The sequence below is a fragment of the Nyctibius grandis genome, chromosome 5 (assembly GCF_013368605.1).
Source record: "Nyctibius grandis isolate bNycGra1 chromosome 5, bNycGra1.pri, whole genome shotgun sequence".
In the NCBI taxonomy this organism is placed as follows: domain Eukaryota; kingdom Metazoa; phylum Chordata; class Aves; order Nyctibiiformes; family Nyctibiidae; genus Nyctibius; species Nyctibius grandis.
This window is the reverse complement of record NC_090662.1, coordinates 49,905,439-49,921,365: the sequence shown is the minus strand read 5'-3', so window position 1 is coordinate 49,921,365 and position 15,927 is coordinate 49,905,439. Positions and strand designations below refer to the sequence as shown.

General features: G+C 33.6%; 1 protein-coding gene across 1 annotated transcript in view; it reads right to left on the bottom strand.

Annotated features, from left to right (window-relative positions):
* LRRIQ1 (leucine rich repeats and IQ motif containing 1) overlaps positions 1 to 15,927 on the bottom strand; it is a 117,953-nt gene that overhangs the window by 49,697 nt on the left and 52,329 nt on the right. Inside the window, exons 19-22 of the mRNA XM_068401738.1 lie at positions 7,347 to 7,436; positions 6,508 to 6,629; positions 5,806 to 5,901; positions 5,371 to 5,456 (exon numbers count right to left, since the gene is read on the bottom strand). Of these exons, the coding sequence (XP_068257839.1) occupies positions 5,371 to 5,456; positions 5,806 to 5,901; positions 6,508 to 6,629; positions 7,347 to 7,436 (394 nt within the window). The remainder of the gene's footprint in view (positions 1 to 5,370; positions 5,457 to 5,805; positions 5,902 to 6,507; positions 6,630 to 7,346; positions 7,437 to 15,927) is intronic.

The window sequence follows — 15,927 nt, the reverse complement described above, 5'->3', positions numbered from 1 at the left end:
GGTCAAGTCACATGAAGTTATTATGCCAACCTAGATTTTTCAAAGAGCTATTTGTGCACAAGGATATCATCAGTAAAGAAGGTCCATGAACTGGGAAGAGAGGGAAAGGATGAAGTTGTTCTTCTAAGAGATTTCTATCAGAAGATTTATCTTTGAGTCTTTGCAAAGTAACTTAAATAATCTACAGGGATTTTAACACAGTGCCAGACTACTTGAATTTGTATCTACCTGGATCACCTCAACCATTGCCTACAGCTCTTTTGTTATTAAAAATGAGTCCTTTTCTATGTCTAGTCCCAAATGTAGGTAATATTACACAGATTACTTTATAATACTAGTGCTTTTCAGTCTCTGAGTGAGCTAGGGAAATGAATTGCATGTATGCTTTGATGACAAGCAATCAAATGTTTTAGATTTCATACAGAGAACTGTGAAAGAGTCCAATAGTTCAAAATCATACAAATATCTTCCTGGATTCTGGCATACTCATTTAAATGTGGCTTATTAGACGATGATCTGTGCTGGCAATCTAGGAACCAGGGAGGTAATTTAATGCACGTTGCTTGTCTGACTCCAAATACAGAAGATAAGTTGGACGAACACAAGAAATGTTACAGAAACTATATGGAAGGAATACTTACTGCCTGATCTGGCACCACATTTGCTAAACTACTTCTTGATAATATGTGAAAATGAAAAAAATTAAAATGTTTGTCATTCATTTTTGTTGTGCAATATCTGTAATTAGAAAAACATAAACATATATGTGCCAACTTTAAAGAGCTGATAAATCAAAGTAGCACAGAGTGAGATGCTTATCTATAAGATAATTCAATTTGTAAATTCATTTGGAAGAAAGACCACATTTTGTTCCATAATTGAACAGCAATTAGAACTCCAGCTCATCCATGGTTGGAGTTCCCAGATGATACTGCTACACAGAATACGCAACAACAGCAAAAGTAGCTTGCTTTCTGTTACTAAGAAAATATAGATCAGTGGTCATTTATGTAATGTGTAACAAGGAATAATAATATCCCCCAGATTTTTATTCTGACTGTTGTTAATTCAACAAATCAATGTTGTATAGTCAGATCATCTGTTTTGGGGTTGTGAGGTTTGAGGGATGTGGGTTGTTTTTTTTGATCTTTTTTGGGTTTTTTGGTGTTTTTAAAAGAGTATTGCATTGCTGTCTTAAATTCTAAACTAGAACTAAAAAATATTTGCTGACCTCTCTGAAATATTTTTATCATTATGCTCTGATTCTAGGAGTCAAGGCCCACTCCAGCTGCTTTTTACCTTTTGTGTTTTTTTTTTCTACCTAAGTGGTAGCAAGAATTACCATCTCATGCTGTCAGTCGCTCACAAGAGAGCTTTCCTTTGGAGAGGAAAAGGTTAAACAAGAAGTAATACAGCAGTGTAGGAGAGACAAGCTGAAAGCAAGATAAAGCTTCCAGCCCTCTTAAAAGAAAAAGAAGTTAACTTTCAAAAGCCAATATAAAATCCACAGAATCAAGGAAATTTAAAGTTAAGGAAGAAATTCTCTACTGTTATGCCAAGACATCTTTAGGAAGCTAGGATTGTTATGAGTCATAGATGCTTAATTTTTAAGCACAGTGAGGTGCATTAATGTCTGCTGTATTTAGATTTTTAGTTAGAATTTCTACAGAATTTTATGCACCCATGATAAACAGGAATATTTCTGACATTATGCCAGTTTTACTTGGCTGCAAAATTTCTGGTTTCTTGCCCACACTTTTTGTATTATCTTACTGCAAAGTAAAAATAGTTGAAGTAGACACAGACTACATTTGGTATTGCTAAAATACAGGCCACAACTTTATTTAACTACATAAACAAGCATACATAACTGTAGCGGATTAGGGCATAACAGGCCTTAAGGACATTAGTTGGTGGGACTGGTCTACTGCAATATAAGCATTGCCTGAATTACTCCCTGTTACAAGGTTATGCTACTTTAAGCTCTTCCTTGTAATACAAACCACAGGATTCAGTGCACTTGCTAGTATTTTCCATATTTTTTTCACTACTGAGAAAGTATGTGGCCAGCCATGAGGTAAGATACTTCTCAGTTACTTCTACATATCTACATTTAACTCTGTACTTCAGCCAGTCACTCCAGGTTTTGTGTATAGGCAATGGAGAACTTTCACAGCGAGATTGAAGTATCCTGTTTTTGAATTATGTTTCAGGAGGAAATTAATAGCATTTAAGGTGGCTATTTCTTTCCATAAAGGAATGCAGATGACTAGCTCAGATGTGGAATTCTATAATTAACCAAATGAATCCCATCACTGTTGCACCAGGAGAAGACAAACATTTTTGATGGAAAATGAAAAGGAATAAATTCCCACACTTGAGGATGTTAAGAATTGAAGTTGTTCATGACTGTCCAATCCAACTTCCAATCCAGCAGACATCTTGACTATATTAAAGAGCAATTGTAAAATACTCTGAATGGAGGCTGATTCGACATTTTGCATTTGTGAATCTCAGGCCTAAGGCAAAGGTGTTTGATAGCATATGGAAGCAGACAGCACACTCTGACAGGCCATTTGTTCCTACAAAATCCATTAGTATCTTCACATTAGCTGCAACTAATAAGATCGTTACTGCAGAACAACTCAGTGGCACATAAAAGATGTTCAGGATGATCCTGAAACTTTAGCATAAGAGCTACCAGTGTATTTGTTAATAGCTTATAATTTATTTGTATCTAGAACCTTTAGATCTTGTTGTTGCTTTGCTTTTTGTCAGAACTTATTTTTTTTCTCTTAATCGTGTAATAGTAAATGAATATAACGTGTGAAATTGCTTTTTTACACCTTACATTTCACACTTTTAAGTGGATGCTGGCTACTTATTTTCCAGTGGTTAGGAATCTGTATCACTAACAAAATTATTTTATCATGGTTAGCATACCTTCAAATATTTTAAATCAGAAAGCTAAAAAGGAAACAGTTGCAATTATAACACTGAGGACCTGGAAATTCAAAAGAAAGAACAGAAGTAATAATACTAAAAATAAATCCTACAAGATTTCATATGCAGCTTCAGTAAGTACAATATGGATGTAGGAGATTAAGGAGGAGATGAAGGTGATAGGATGCTCATTTCTATGGAAACATTAAAAGATAACAGTGACATCTACTTATTCAGATTAATTTCAATCTGCTTTTAAATATTGAAAGGAATAAAGTCTCTTCTGGAATTCCTGCTTCAGTAGGGTTAAACTCACAGCAATGGCCTAAGATTGTGAACACTCTCTCTAGTTATACTGGAATTTCTGTAAATATTCTAGCATGAGCTGTACCACACAGAGATCCAACAAAGATAGTGGCAGCCTAATGGATCTGGTTACAGTTTCCTGATCTGGAGCTGGCTAGCCTCAGGATAAGGTATATTTACCCTTAAATGCTGTAAAGTCCCTCTGTTCAACCAGACCCTCAACAAGATCCTGACTTGCTTTCACCACTTCAGAGGAGGTAGCTGATATAAAACACAATTATATACGTGGAGATTCTTCTCACACAGGGAATATTCCATCAGGATCATTTTTTGGTGCAACAGCCGAGTTTTAGCATCAGTTTAAGATAAAAATGTTTGTTTTAATTGATAATGTCTATTTGGTCCTTACTGACCAAGGAAGGACTGACTTTGTCAGTGTGCTGTATGAGAAAGAATAGTTGTCTTGATAATCTTTGTACTGAAAAGAGATTGAGTGTGCAATATTTTCAGTCATATTTCTTGGTTATGGAAATTATGCTTTCTGCTTATCTGAAAAAAAGAATGTGATTTTAATGACTATTAGAGAACTCTATACAGAAAAATTATATATACAGATTATTCTTGTGCTTCATGTAATAGTCAGAAAGACAAAAAATTCTTATATGAGGTAGTGTCAAGAAAAGAAAATCTGAACCTATAAGAACATAGTGCAAAAGTTTTGGTGTTTTTTAAAACTAGTAATATACTTCGAGAATATTCCAAGTGATACATTAAAAAGCTCAACACACATAATACCATATTGAATAATCTGAACAAAGTGAATATAAACGTATACAAAAAATCCATTAGAACGGCAACAAAAATACGATAGCAAATTTGATATGCTCAATCAGACATTTCTGATCGGATTAATTACTACTAACACAAACCAGAGAGCATATGGAGAAAAGATGATATAGCCTAGTAAGGTCTATTCATTAAAATATGATACAGAGGCCACCAAATGGAACATATGTAAAAAATTCAGATGCGCACCAGATATTTACTACATTTTTTTTTTTTAGGTAACATGGTAGGGCATCATGGGAAACTATCAAGGTTTAAATATAATCACTTTAACCTCTTATCCATTTTTTCTCCTTTGCATAACAAGAAAGCATACTTTGTTGATTACATGCCTCTTTCTCCCCATCCCTCCCCCCTTTTTTTTTAATTAGAGATCTTTTTTGTCATATTTAGTCTTAGGCATGACATTTAAAGTAGAAAAAATTATATAGAGAAACACTTTTCTTAACTTTATCTGTAGGCCAATTTTTTTCCCTTCCAAGAGCAAAATGTCTTTCAATATTTTCAACACTTAATACAGACAAGATTTGCAAAGTTAGACAAAAGAAGACAATTAACTGTAGCTTGTGATACAATTAAAAAAAAAATGTAAATAAAGGTGCACTTTCCAAAGACTAGTTAGGTCCTATTGTCAACCAGGCTCTTACATATCTGAATGTTTCTTATACTAGCAGTATTTTATTAGTATTTCTATTAACATATTCCATTAACATTTGTATCAGAATATCATACTAACAGTTGATGATTCTAAGAAAGGTTCATCAGCATAAGAAGCATCTGAGAAGAACCAGAAGACAATTACAGAGAAGCTGGATAACCATTATCTATTTCCACAGTGAATATGTAATACAAAAAATATTATTTGATTTCATATGTATCAAACTGTCATTTTCATAAATAGTTCTTGCATAAGTCATTAATTTTAACTTGAGATTCCCCCAACAGAATAATACAAGAAGCACAAAACACAGAAATATAAATTCCACAAATAGAAAAAGAGATACATGAACAAAAAGAAACTAAATTTCTGTTTCACATTGTCAAATATTCAACTTCAAAATCCAGTAGAATGTTTTTTAAAATCTGGATATTTTAGCACTGGAACAAATTGATTTCTTTACAGAGATTTAAACTGAGTTATTTTCACCGAATCACACTTTATCTTTATTCAAATTAATGTTTAATGTTGTGCAAGCAAACTTTTTAAAAGAGACATTTGAGATTTAAGAATAGAAACATTACATCCATATAACCACTTTTTAACTGTTGACTTACCTAAATTTTTATTATTATATTTTTTGGGCTTCATTTTCTGGGCCCTCTTCAGCATTAGCTGTGCAGTAGAAATATCCTTAAAACCCCTAGGGGAAGAGAATAACTTACTAAACATTTCACATATATTATGTTACACCAGCTGCATATTATTGTATAATGTACTTTTAAAAAAAATATAAGTATATAGTACTTCTTATGCATGGTATGAAACTTTCTGAATTACACAGAGAGTTGCAATGCTTATCTTAATATTACTTTGCTGCAACTTATTAGGCTGGTCTCCCAGACACTTGTAAAAGTAATTACAATAATTTTCTCTTTGGTAGAAAACAAGAGATTCTTGAAAGGTGGAACTTAAAAAAAGCAATCAACAACAGCCAACTATACTGTACCTATCCCTGGAAGTCATTATGTAAGCAAAATAGCTTAACATACCATTCTTCTGAAATTTTCTCTTCTTTTTCAGACATGAATGAAAATTTCTTTTTTTCCTTCCAGTCAGAGAGCTGTGACATTGTTCCCTCCTGTGACCTGAAAACAAAGTATAAAGGTGGTACTGAAAGGTAGGTAAATAAGGAAGGGTCTCGGGTGATCATTTTGCAGCCTTTGTTATTCTGCAAGTTGTTTGTGCCTTTTAAAGGCACTTTTGAAGCTTGGAAATAATACAAAAGATCTATTTTAATACTCGAGGAAGGCTTTATCTTGGAGAGTAATAAAAGTCTGCCATCAATTTGAAATGTTTACATTTCAATTACTTGAAGCATATTTCAGTCCTTTCTCTCCAAAGGAATGCAGCTGTGTAAGAAATCCCTTTTAATCTTTATCTAGTCTTACAAATCTCTATTTCAACATCTATGTTATGATATATGTGAAAAAATATAAGTTTTATGATTTATAGTCAAACCTAGATAAATAAAAATACACATATATTCTTATAATCTTAATTCTGGTAGTCAATGAAAAATAATAACTGAATTTAATATATTTCGTTTTAACATGTAGATACATTTTAACTCCAGTAATATCATATTAACCAAAAGTAGCAAAAGCATCAGAAAACAGCCTCAAGTTCTCCTCCTTTTGATTTTTGTCAAATCCAAAGGAACTATATATAATGAAAAAATATATTTAACTTACTTGCTGTGAAAGTGGGTATTTTCTGCTGAGTACGGATGCGGTCTGTTAACACACTGCCAAACTCCTTGTGGTGACAAAGGCAAACTATTTGAATGTTCACTGGAATTTGAAGGCCTAGAATACTTCTAAGTAAGAGAAAGAAAAAAAATGCAGTTGATGATTCCTGCAAGTTTTAGTTTAAAATGTGCAGGTAAACCTGCATAAGGGTTTGCAGTCTATTACTATAACAGAACGGATTCTTAATGGTGATGTGCCCATTATAGACCTTACCTTCAACTAACTAAACAGGGCAAAAAGGTGACTTTAATTATACTTAATGGCCCCAAATATAATGAATTATACCTTTATAAGACTCCTTTCTTTTAACTGTAGGAAATAAAACATTAGTAATACTACGCTTGTAACAAGAAGAGAAAATCCTACCAAAACAAAAAGCTAAAACTCCAAAGTTTATCAAATAACTAGCAGACATTATAGTTCAATGACCTTTAGCTGTTCTGAAAACATTCAGCTGTTGTCATATAATTCAGATCTTAGTATTTTTAAAATAGTGTGTCAACTAGCAATTTTTAATCCATTGCCAAATGTACAGATGAAGCACATCATCTTTTTTTCTGCTACTGTGAAGTGTTGAAATAAATCCAAAATAAAGAAAAAACTATGCAAATGAAAGAAAATCTAAAAGAAAAATTGCATTTGGGGATGAGGAGGAAGTCTGAGACTTCTAAAAGTAATTGTGTTTTTCAAGTCAATAGATTGTCATATTAATCACCCCAGAACAGCCTATCCTTAAGAAATTAATAAAGACTGAAGAGTAAGAATTTTCTGTGACATGTTACCTTTGGCCAGTGCAGCTGGTTTGAGAGCAGAAGTGTTTTTGAAGGGAAATGGGTGCAATCTAGAGTTTGCCATTCCTTCTCTAATGCAGCCTGCATGAATGAGTAAAGTCAAATAGTGCACTGATAAAATCAGTTTAGTTTTGATAACTTTTGCAAAGTCTCTTTCCAATTGTCTTACATACTGTTTCAAGTGTTTTCAAGTCATATATCAGAACTGCCACCTGCAGAGCAATCGCACTTAAAACACCTTTTGAGATGTTGTGTTGTACTGTTTTATTTTAAACAAATCAGATCAACAGTATTTGTGGGTTGTGGGGTTTTTGGTTTTGTTTTGCTTTTTAAATAATATGTATCCCCTCCTTCCTCAAATTCTTGTAATTTTATCCCAACATTGTTAGTAAACCCAAGTTATTAAAAAAGGCTGCCAAACTCTGAAAAAATACAGACCTAAGGTACTTAAAGGCCTAAAGAACATGAACAGCTTTGTTTGCTGTTTTTGACTAATTGAGTATTTTATATCCAGATGTAGGTGCCTGATTCTGTCAAACTTGCTTTCGTTGAGTTGAACTGAATTGTTGAACAGTTCTCATTGAAATCTGGGGTTAAAAAAGTGAATGCTATATGTACTTATTCCTTCAATTAATCACTTTTATTTTTGATGTAATGGAATAATTTGCAAACTAAAATAATAGCTTGGAATGAAGAGGGGTGACAGAATAAGGTGCCAACTGGTGTCTCTGGCACTTCAAGGCAGAATTCAGTTTTCTTTCATAAAAACAAAATTCAGATTTTGTTTCAAACTCAACCTGTGACTTATTTTTCTTATAAATCCTTGAGGTTTTTGACCACATGTTCTTTCAATATATTCGGATAAGTGAGAGAAGTAAATTACTCCCACACAGTAGGTAAATACCTCTAAACAATTTGGCTTCACTTACACAGGGCTCAGTCATTCAGGCTGTTCTTACCTCAGTAGCAAAGAGCCTGGGGTTCATTCTTTTGAAAATGTCTAATTTACAAAACCAGACTACCTTTCTCCCATTCACAGAATATTTCAGATTGTACTGATTTCTGACCCTGAGAAATTATCCTAACTTTGGATACCTTACTGTGTAGTTTGTGTAAATAGGACTTTGCACAGCCTTATACTGGTGAACAAGGTCTTCCAAGCCATTTGAAATTCTGAGAGACAAAAGGGTCATATTCCAGCTATTTTGAAAAGGTTACTTCAGGTACTGGGCACATAATTTGGTGACTCTAAGACCACTCTTTTTATTTATAAAGTAACTGTGAACCAGTATTCTTCTTCTCCCATTCTGACCTTGCTTTATTTTCATGTCTTAAAAAAGGGATGCATTCTTACATCTTTCATTCTTGTTTCTGGAAGTCCCTATTCTTTGATTACACCGTGTTTTGGTTTTCATTCTTTTATTTAATAAATCCAGATAAATTCTATGCCGTCATTATTAACAGATGATGTCTCTTTATCCCTCTTCCCCTTCTTACTGTTTCAATTCATGATAAATATACAACATTATCCTTTTCACCACACCCCTCTCAGATGGTTGTATATGTTAATGTAAATAAACTGTAGAGGCATGCAACAAATAAAAGGTATCACATTATTTTGTTGTTACATTTACCTACAACCTACTAGCCTATCTCTCCTCAGTGATTACTCTTATGCTGATAATGACTGAGTGGTTGATTCAAATCATTTTCATTAAAAAAAAAAGTCACAGTTAAAATGTATTCCAGAAGCAGATTGTAGTAAATCAAATCCCAAAGGCAATCATTTAAAGATGTGAAATTGGTGCAATTTGGACACAGAAGACTGACAAGTTTGTATCTCAGCAAAGACAAAGCTGTGACATGTCAAGTTTTGCAACTGCCAGGGGTCTTTGGGTAGAATGGTCAAAATGAGTAACTCTGAAAAAGGGAAAAAATCTGACCAAAAACTGCAGTGAAATCAGATATTATTCCTCCTTGCCCTCCTTGAATTTACTCTTCAATTGCACTATGCAAATCATATTTCTAGCTTTTCAGATGAGAGTTTTTCATTTCTTTTCTGAGTGTGGGCATGCAATCCAGTCACAGGTAAACTCAATGTCTGCAGAAGATGTGTCTTCAACTTTCTAGTATACAAAGGTACAGGAAAATGGCAAATTTCGAAGTACTTTCTTCCTCCTCTATTTGCAAAAGAATCAATTCAGCTGGAAGAGAGATAGACTTTCATTTCTGTACAATTTAAATGTCAATCAACTTAACTGGTGTGTACAATGATGTGTCCCTTAATTACCTTGGTATTAACATGTCTTACATTAACAGTGAATATGATCCAAGCTCTACTGTCAGATTTCAGGGCAAGCTTGCATCCTAGCTATTTGAATTTTTACCTCTCTGATGAAATTGTTTGTGACAGAAATCAATAAAATCATGAAACATGAAAACTAACACACCAAAGCTGTAGTCAATTTTTTGGAACAAGAATCACTTAAGCAGTACACTGACTGAATCTTCTTTCTTTATAGTTGTACCATAAGCCAATTAAAGTTCTTTGCTTTTAATATTTAGGTTTAAACTTTTCTCACAAATATTTTCTTAGCCCAGTGTTTGCCATTTATTAATTTGATATTCTCCACAGTGTTTTTACTTCTTTCATAGCCTATAAAATGCCTTTCAGTGTTCTAAGTGTTGAAAAGTAATACCAATGAAAATATAGAAGCATGATTCAAAGGTATAAATACGCAAGACAAAAAAAAAGATAACTGATGTATCATTAAGCACATTTGGCACTCCTATGAATGTGTAGCATGTTATAAAAATATACTACACTGTCATTTGTTTGGCCAAAAAAAATAAACACATAATTGATTTTCAAATATATGCCCTTTCGCTATGTTTATCCCTAGACATTTTGACAGCACTAAGTTCAAGAAACTTCTGTCCATATCTTTCCCATAAACACAGTCCTAAATTATAACTAGTGTAAAGTTTGACAGATTTACCAATACCTAAGGCTAAAAAATAGATCCATTTCTACTGACAATGTCCACTAAGAGAAAAAAAAAGCAATCTGAGATGAAGTACAAAGCAAGTACAATTAAAATGTTTGCTTGTATGGTCTACAAAAATAGTTATAGGTATACTATATTATGTCCTGCTTAGGACACAAACAAGATACTTCCAAGACTAAAAAGAATACGGACCACCAAATTTGCTATTAAACACAATACAAGTATCCCTGATATCATTCTTCAACAAGAAGAAGGTGTGAATATATTTGTTTTGGGTTTTTTTTGTGGGTTTTTTTTTGTTTGTTTGTTTTTTGTTTTTTTTTTTTTCTGAATTTTAATAATAAAGCTTCCATATTATTAGCTATTTCCATTCATCCATTAGGATCAAAACCTTTTTATCCTGATTCACAATGCATTTTCTACTCTCTGAGAGCTTAATCCTACAGGTTTTTTTCTCCCCTTTGATATTGTAGATCGTCAATAAACTCTGGAGGGTTTCATGACATGTTATATATAACCTTTTCCATTTTGTTATTCCTTCATTTTTCAAATATTTATTCTGTCCTTTCCTTTGCAAAATGTAATGACTATTTACCAACAAACATTAAATATTTGTGGCCTCGGAAACAGAATCCAATCCTACAACCACCAAAGTCAGTGAGAATGGTTCTACTAACTTTAACAGGGACTAAACGAGCTACTGAAAAGCAGAGTTGTAGTGCAAACATTATTTATACAATCTAACTCTAGGTATCTTTTATATGCTCTGGAATACGTTCTGGAGCTACATAATCTTTTATAATGACTATACATATGATTTGGGCTGTTCTGAGTCATATTTAAACGAGGAACAAAAAATAGCTCACAGGACACAGTGTAAAACCTACACTCAGCTTTAGAGCACTTCTACAAGTAACTGTCCAAACTGTGAATAATGCTATCACACATTGCCTTTCATCTCTCTTAGATCACAAGAGTATGATAAAAACCAAACCAATCCCCAAAACCATACTATGGCTAGAAGCAGAGAATGCAAGAAGGCATTAACAATATAGGCTAAAAAGAAAGGCCAGCATTTGATATATAACTCTGTTCTGGGTCAGACCAAATATCTATCTACATCAGTACTCTGCTTCCAGAAGAGTTCAGTAGCAGATGCTTATGGAAAGAATGAAAGAAGCTGGACATGTTGAGGACAATCCTTCCCTCGGTATATTCTTTCAGACCTTGGAAATTGATGGTTTAAGGACTTTCCGCTAACATCTAGGAAAAGATTCCTCAACTTAAAACAGTAATCTAACTTCTTATGAGAAATATAACCATCTAGTCAGTGTGTTTGCATCTCTGTGTCGATCCAGAAAGAATGCAAATCACTTACATAGCTCAGAGCATGCAACTGCAGAAGTATAGTTTTACTCTGAAAGGCCAACATGCTGGCAGACATGGGAGCTGAAGCTACCCCAGGTTTCCAAACATGGTGGACCTCAGAATCACAAGATGAATCATCATCTGACAAAATTGTGAAACTATTTTTGAAAGTTAGAGAGAACTAACTCTTTATACATCTTTCCTTTCTTCTTTCATTTCCTTATTGGCTCATTCACTGTTTGCAGGACAGCAATGGTTTAGCCAGAAGAATTATTTTATTGATATTTATTTAGTGCTGTTATTTATATGGTATCTTAAGATAAAAATAGCAAAATTACCCAACAGAAATAAACAAGCAGAAGAAAATTAATATCCAAAACTCACTCTGAACTCACTCAGAGTCATGACTGGCCCCTGAGTATTACAACAGAGTAGGAGGAATAGGAGGGGGGAAAAAAAAGCATCTTTTATTAAAACAAAATATTTCCACATTAAAATCTCACAGAAATAGTGTGTGGAATTCCTTGCTTTTAAAAAAAGACTCACCCTCTAGTTCACTTGCCTGGTTTTGTCTAACCTGTTTTTCTGAACTTCTGCTCCCCTCAGTGAGGCAGGCCATTAGTGTCATTCTCAGTCAGAATGGCCCTTTTTCAACAAGATTTTACAAAGTATCTACCCCCTCTACATTCCAAATTGTTTTTAATAAGAGTATATTAATAATAATAAAAATAATATAATAAGAGTAAAAAAACAAACAAATCAGAATAATCTTTCCACTAGTTTTCTCTATAGACTACAAGTTTTAATAAAGTTCTTCAGGGTGGTGAAGTCCTTGATTTCTACTTTCCTAGTTGTTAGTGAGTATATCTGAATAGTGCAGTTAAAGTCTAGTTCACTGAAAGAAAATAAAACAAAAAGTTAAAACAAAAAGACAAGTGAAAGACAGTACTTTAATCCAAGGCAGTATGTTCAATAGCATTCTCTGACTATTTCAAATAAGCTGACAAAAGTTCTTTTGGGGCAATACATGCCACAAGAAGAACTACTTTTCCTAGTGTTAAACATCCTGTAGGTTAAATAATTGCTCAGAGACTGGGAGGGGGAGTGGTCAGGAAGAAGGATCATATGCTGAAGGTTAACCCTGTGGATACTCACAACAGAAAAGGGCTTACCACAGTCAGCCATACTGTACTATCTTTCATCTGTCAGAAAGCTGTAACTTTCTCTCTTGATTCCTGGCAAACATATTTCAGTCTGTGGTGTATTACATTCAAATATCATGCTACTCCAGGACAACATCTTTCATTTCTTTTTAAACTAAACTTCATTTCTGCCTAGGCGTAAGTATTCTTTGCTAGAAATTTCTTCTCTAAAAGCATAAATAAGTTTTGACAAACTTAAGAAATCACAAATTTTTAGCTCTTATACGTGATACAAAAGGACTAGATCACTTTTCTATGCTCATTTATATATTGTTGATAGACTGTGATTGAAAACTTCTTTTGAAATTAAAGACCTGAATATTTTTGTGTATTTAGCCTTTTCTTTCATCCAGTCTTTTTAGGAATCAGATTACTCTAGGGGTTAGCTTTTCTGAGAAACTCAAGTTCATGCATAAAGCTTAGTTCAATGTTAGGAAGTTGAATATCAATTCAGAGCCAGACTTTCTAAAAAAATTCCAAAGCTAAAACAAAGCTAAGTGAATCATCTATTAGTTGCATTATTATTCCATCTCCAATACCACAAAAATTCAGTCTAGTTTCTGCCATTTTACAACTATATGTAAATGTGTTGATTTGATCAATTTTATAAAAAACTGTATACAGGCTTCTTTTTAATTAGTTTAGTGGATATACTTTTTATAGAAAATGGATCTCTGAACTGCAAGCAGAAGGAAAAATAGTGTTTGTCTCTGGATTTGTCTTTCATGCTTTTTCACATGTTTTATGTAGTTAAGATAAATAGGTTAGCACCCTAATAAAGGTTATTTTAACCTTTGGCAATGCTTCTTTTTCAACCCTGTCTTTGTATAAAACAGGAGAATTAGGAAGGAAAGCTGGGCACGGCTGCATTCTTAGGACTGCTAAAACCAAACAACGTTTCAAGCCAAAAAAAAGTAGTGAGTATCATATGGATTCCACAGAAACATCACAACGATTAATTGACCCCAAGAGATTTTAAAGACTTAGAAAAGCTGGTTAATTATTAGAACACATTCTTGAAGGAAAATTAGAGGACAAGCATAGTTGTGTAGTTATCCATTTATAAGAAGGATATATTGACAATTACTGGAAAAACCACAACATTCTGTTGAGAAAAACATTCAAGAAAATTTTATTTGTCAATGTCTTCTCCTAATGTCATTTTTCCAAACCTTTTAATAAGCTCAGAAAACTAACTGCTCTCTCAAATTCTAATACATATATATTTATATTTAATATAAGTACCTATGTGATTTCTCCAAATACATATGACTAAAATTATGGAAATAATTTATTTCAGAATATATAAAAGTAATGAATAATGAAAATTTCAGGGACCCTAAAAATTTTCATTCACAAAAAGGGTTGAATGTATACATACATACACAACTCTCCAAAAGTCTAAATCTTGTTGTAGCTCATGTCAGTCATTCATGGTTTGCATGACCCAAACTTTTCTAGAAATGCATTTTTGTCTTAAGCCTGACATTGTTCAAAGGAAGCTCTGGGTCCTACATCTTTTTTTGAATACAGGAATAAAAAATACAGATGGGTATATGGTAACCTCAGTTTCAGAGGTTAGACATGGTTCAAGTAAGCATCAGAAATGTATGCTTCAAAAATCTTTTGAGATGTATACCCCCACCCACCACAACAAACATCAGGCTCCTGGCACCTTCAGGCCACCCCTCAAATGGCTCTAAGACCTCAGATGCAGTCTTTCCCCTCTCTGACTCTGTCACACTACACAAACTTTAGCTGGTATGTCTCAACAAGCCTTTTTCCAAGTCCTTCTACCTCTGTGAAAACAAAGAAAAAAACTTTCAAGTAGCAACGAATTAAAAAACCCAGCAAACAAAAGAGCCAAGGAATCCCTCATCCCCACCTCTTAAATACTGAATACATTCAGAGAATACACAATTTCAGATGAAGATAACCCAAAATATTCTATCAAGTTTGGGGAATGAATACTAAAAACACAATAGAAAAGAAAGCTGTACTTCAGCTTGCAGTTATGTCAAAGGAAGGGAAGTTAGGCAGAAGCACAGTGTAATAAAAAATAGACTATTCACAAGTTTATAGTCCTGTAAACTTTAATATGTTTCAAAGTTCATGTCACATGAGAAATTTGACTCAATTTCAAGACAACTTTTCCCTTTTGTTTAAAAGTCCCTACTTCAGAAATAAGAACAAAAAAGTATTTGGAAGATAAAGAGCAAAGGAGGACTAAGTTGTGTACGCATACATTTTTTGCAACTGATGACAACAAATCCCTAATTACACTAAAAATGCTTAATTCTAAAGAAGATATATCTTAATAGTCGCTCAGCTACTGTCCTCCTTATATGTCCCAAGCACTAACTCTTCTATTTGGGACAAATTATGCACAAATGAATCCGCAAGTTGAAATTTGAAATTTGTTGATTCATAACTGTAGTCTCAACACCTTAAATCTTTTGGGACCCGCACTGCTACTCTCTGGGAAATTCAAGACCTTCAGGAGCTGATTCTTTGGGATATTTTCCTGTTGTAAACTCAGATTTGTGAACTGATCAATAGCTACTGCTATTTCCATATCAAAATAAAATTTTACAGTATTTTCCACACAAACAAAATGACTAGACTGAGAATCAGGAGATGGTTTTAACAGTATTTAGCATTCAAGTTTCCTTAGCCCACTCCATTCAAGGACAAACTAGACACAAAGTTAAATAGTTTTTAGCTAAATTAAGATTGTGTTATAGAGTATGGGTAGTTTTTTTTCCCTTCTGTGTTTCCACTATTAGAAACTCAAGAATTGCATGGTGAAAAAAGTCTGTCAGGACCCTAGATCCTTTTCTGTGGTGCTGCTTCCTAGACAGTCAGCCCCTAGCTAGCGGTGTTGCATGGGGTGACTCTAGCCCACATACCAGACTTTGCACTGTCTCTTGTTGAACATCATGAGGCTCTGGTCAGCCTGTTTATCTAGCCTGTGCAGGCTGCTCTAAAGAGCAC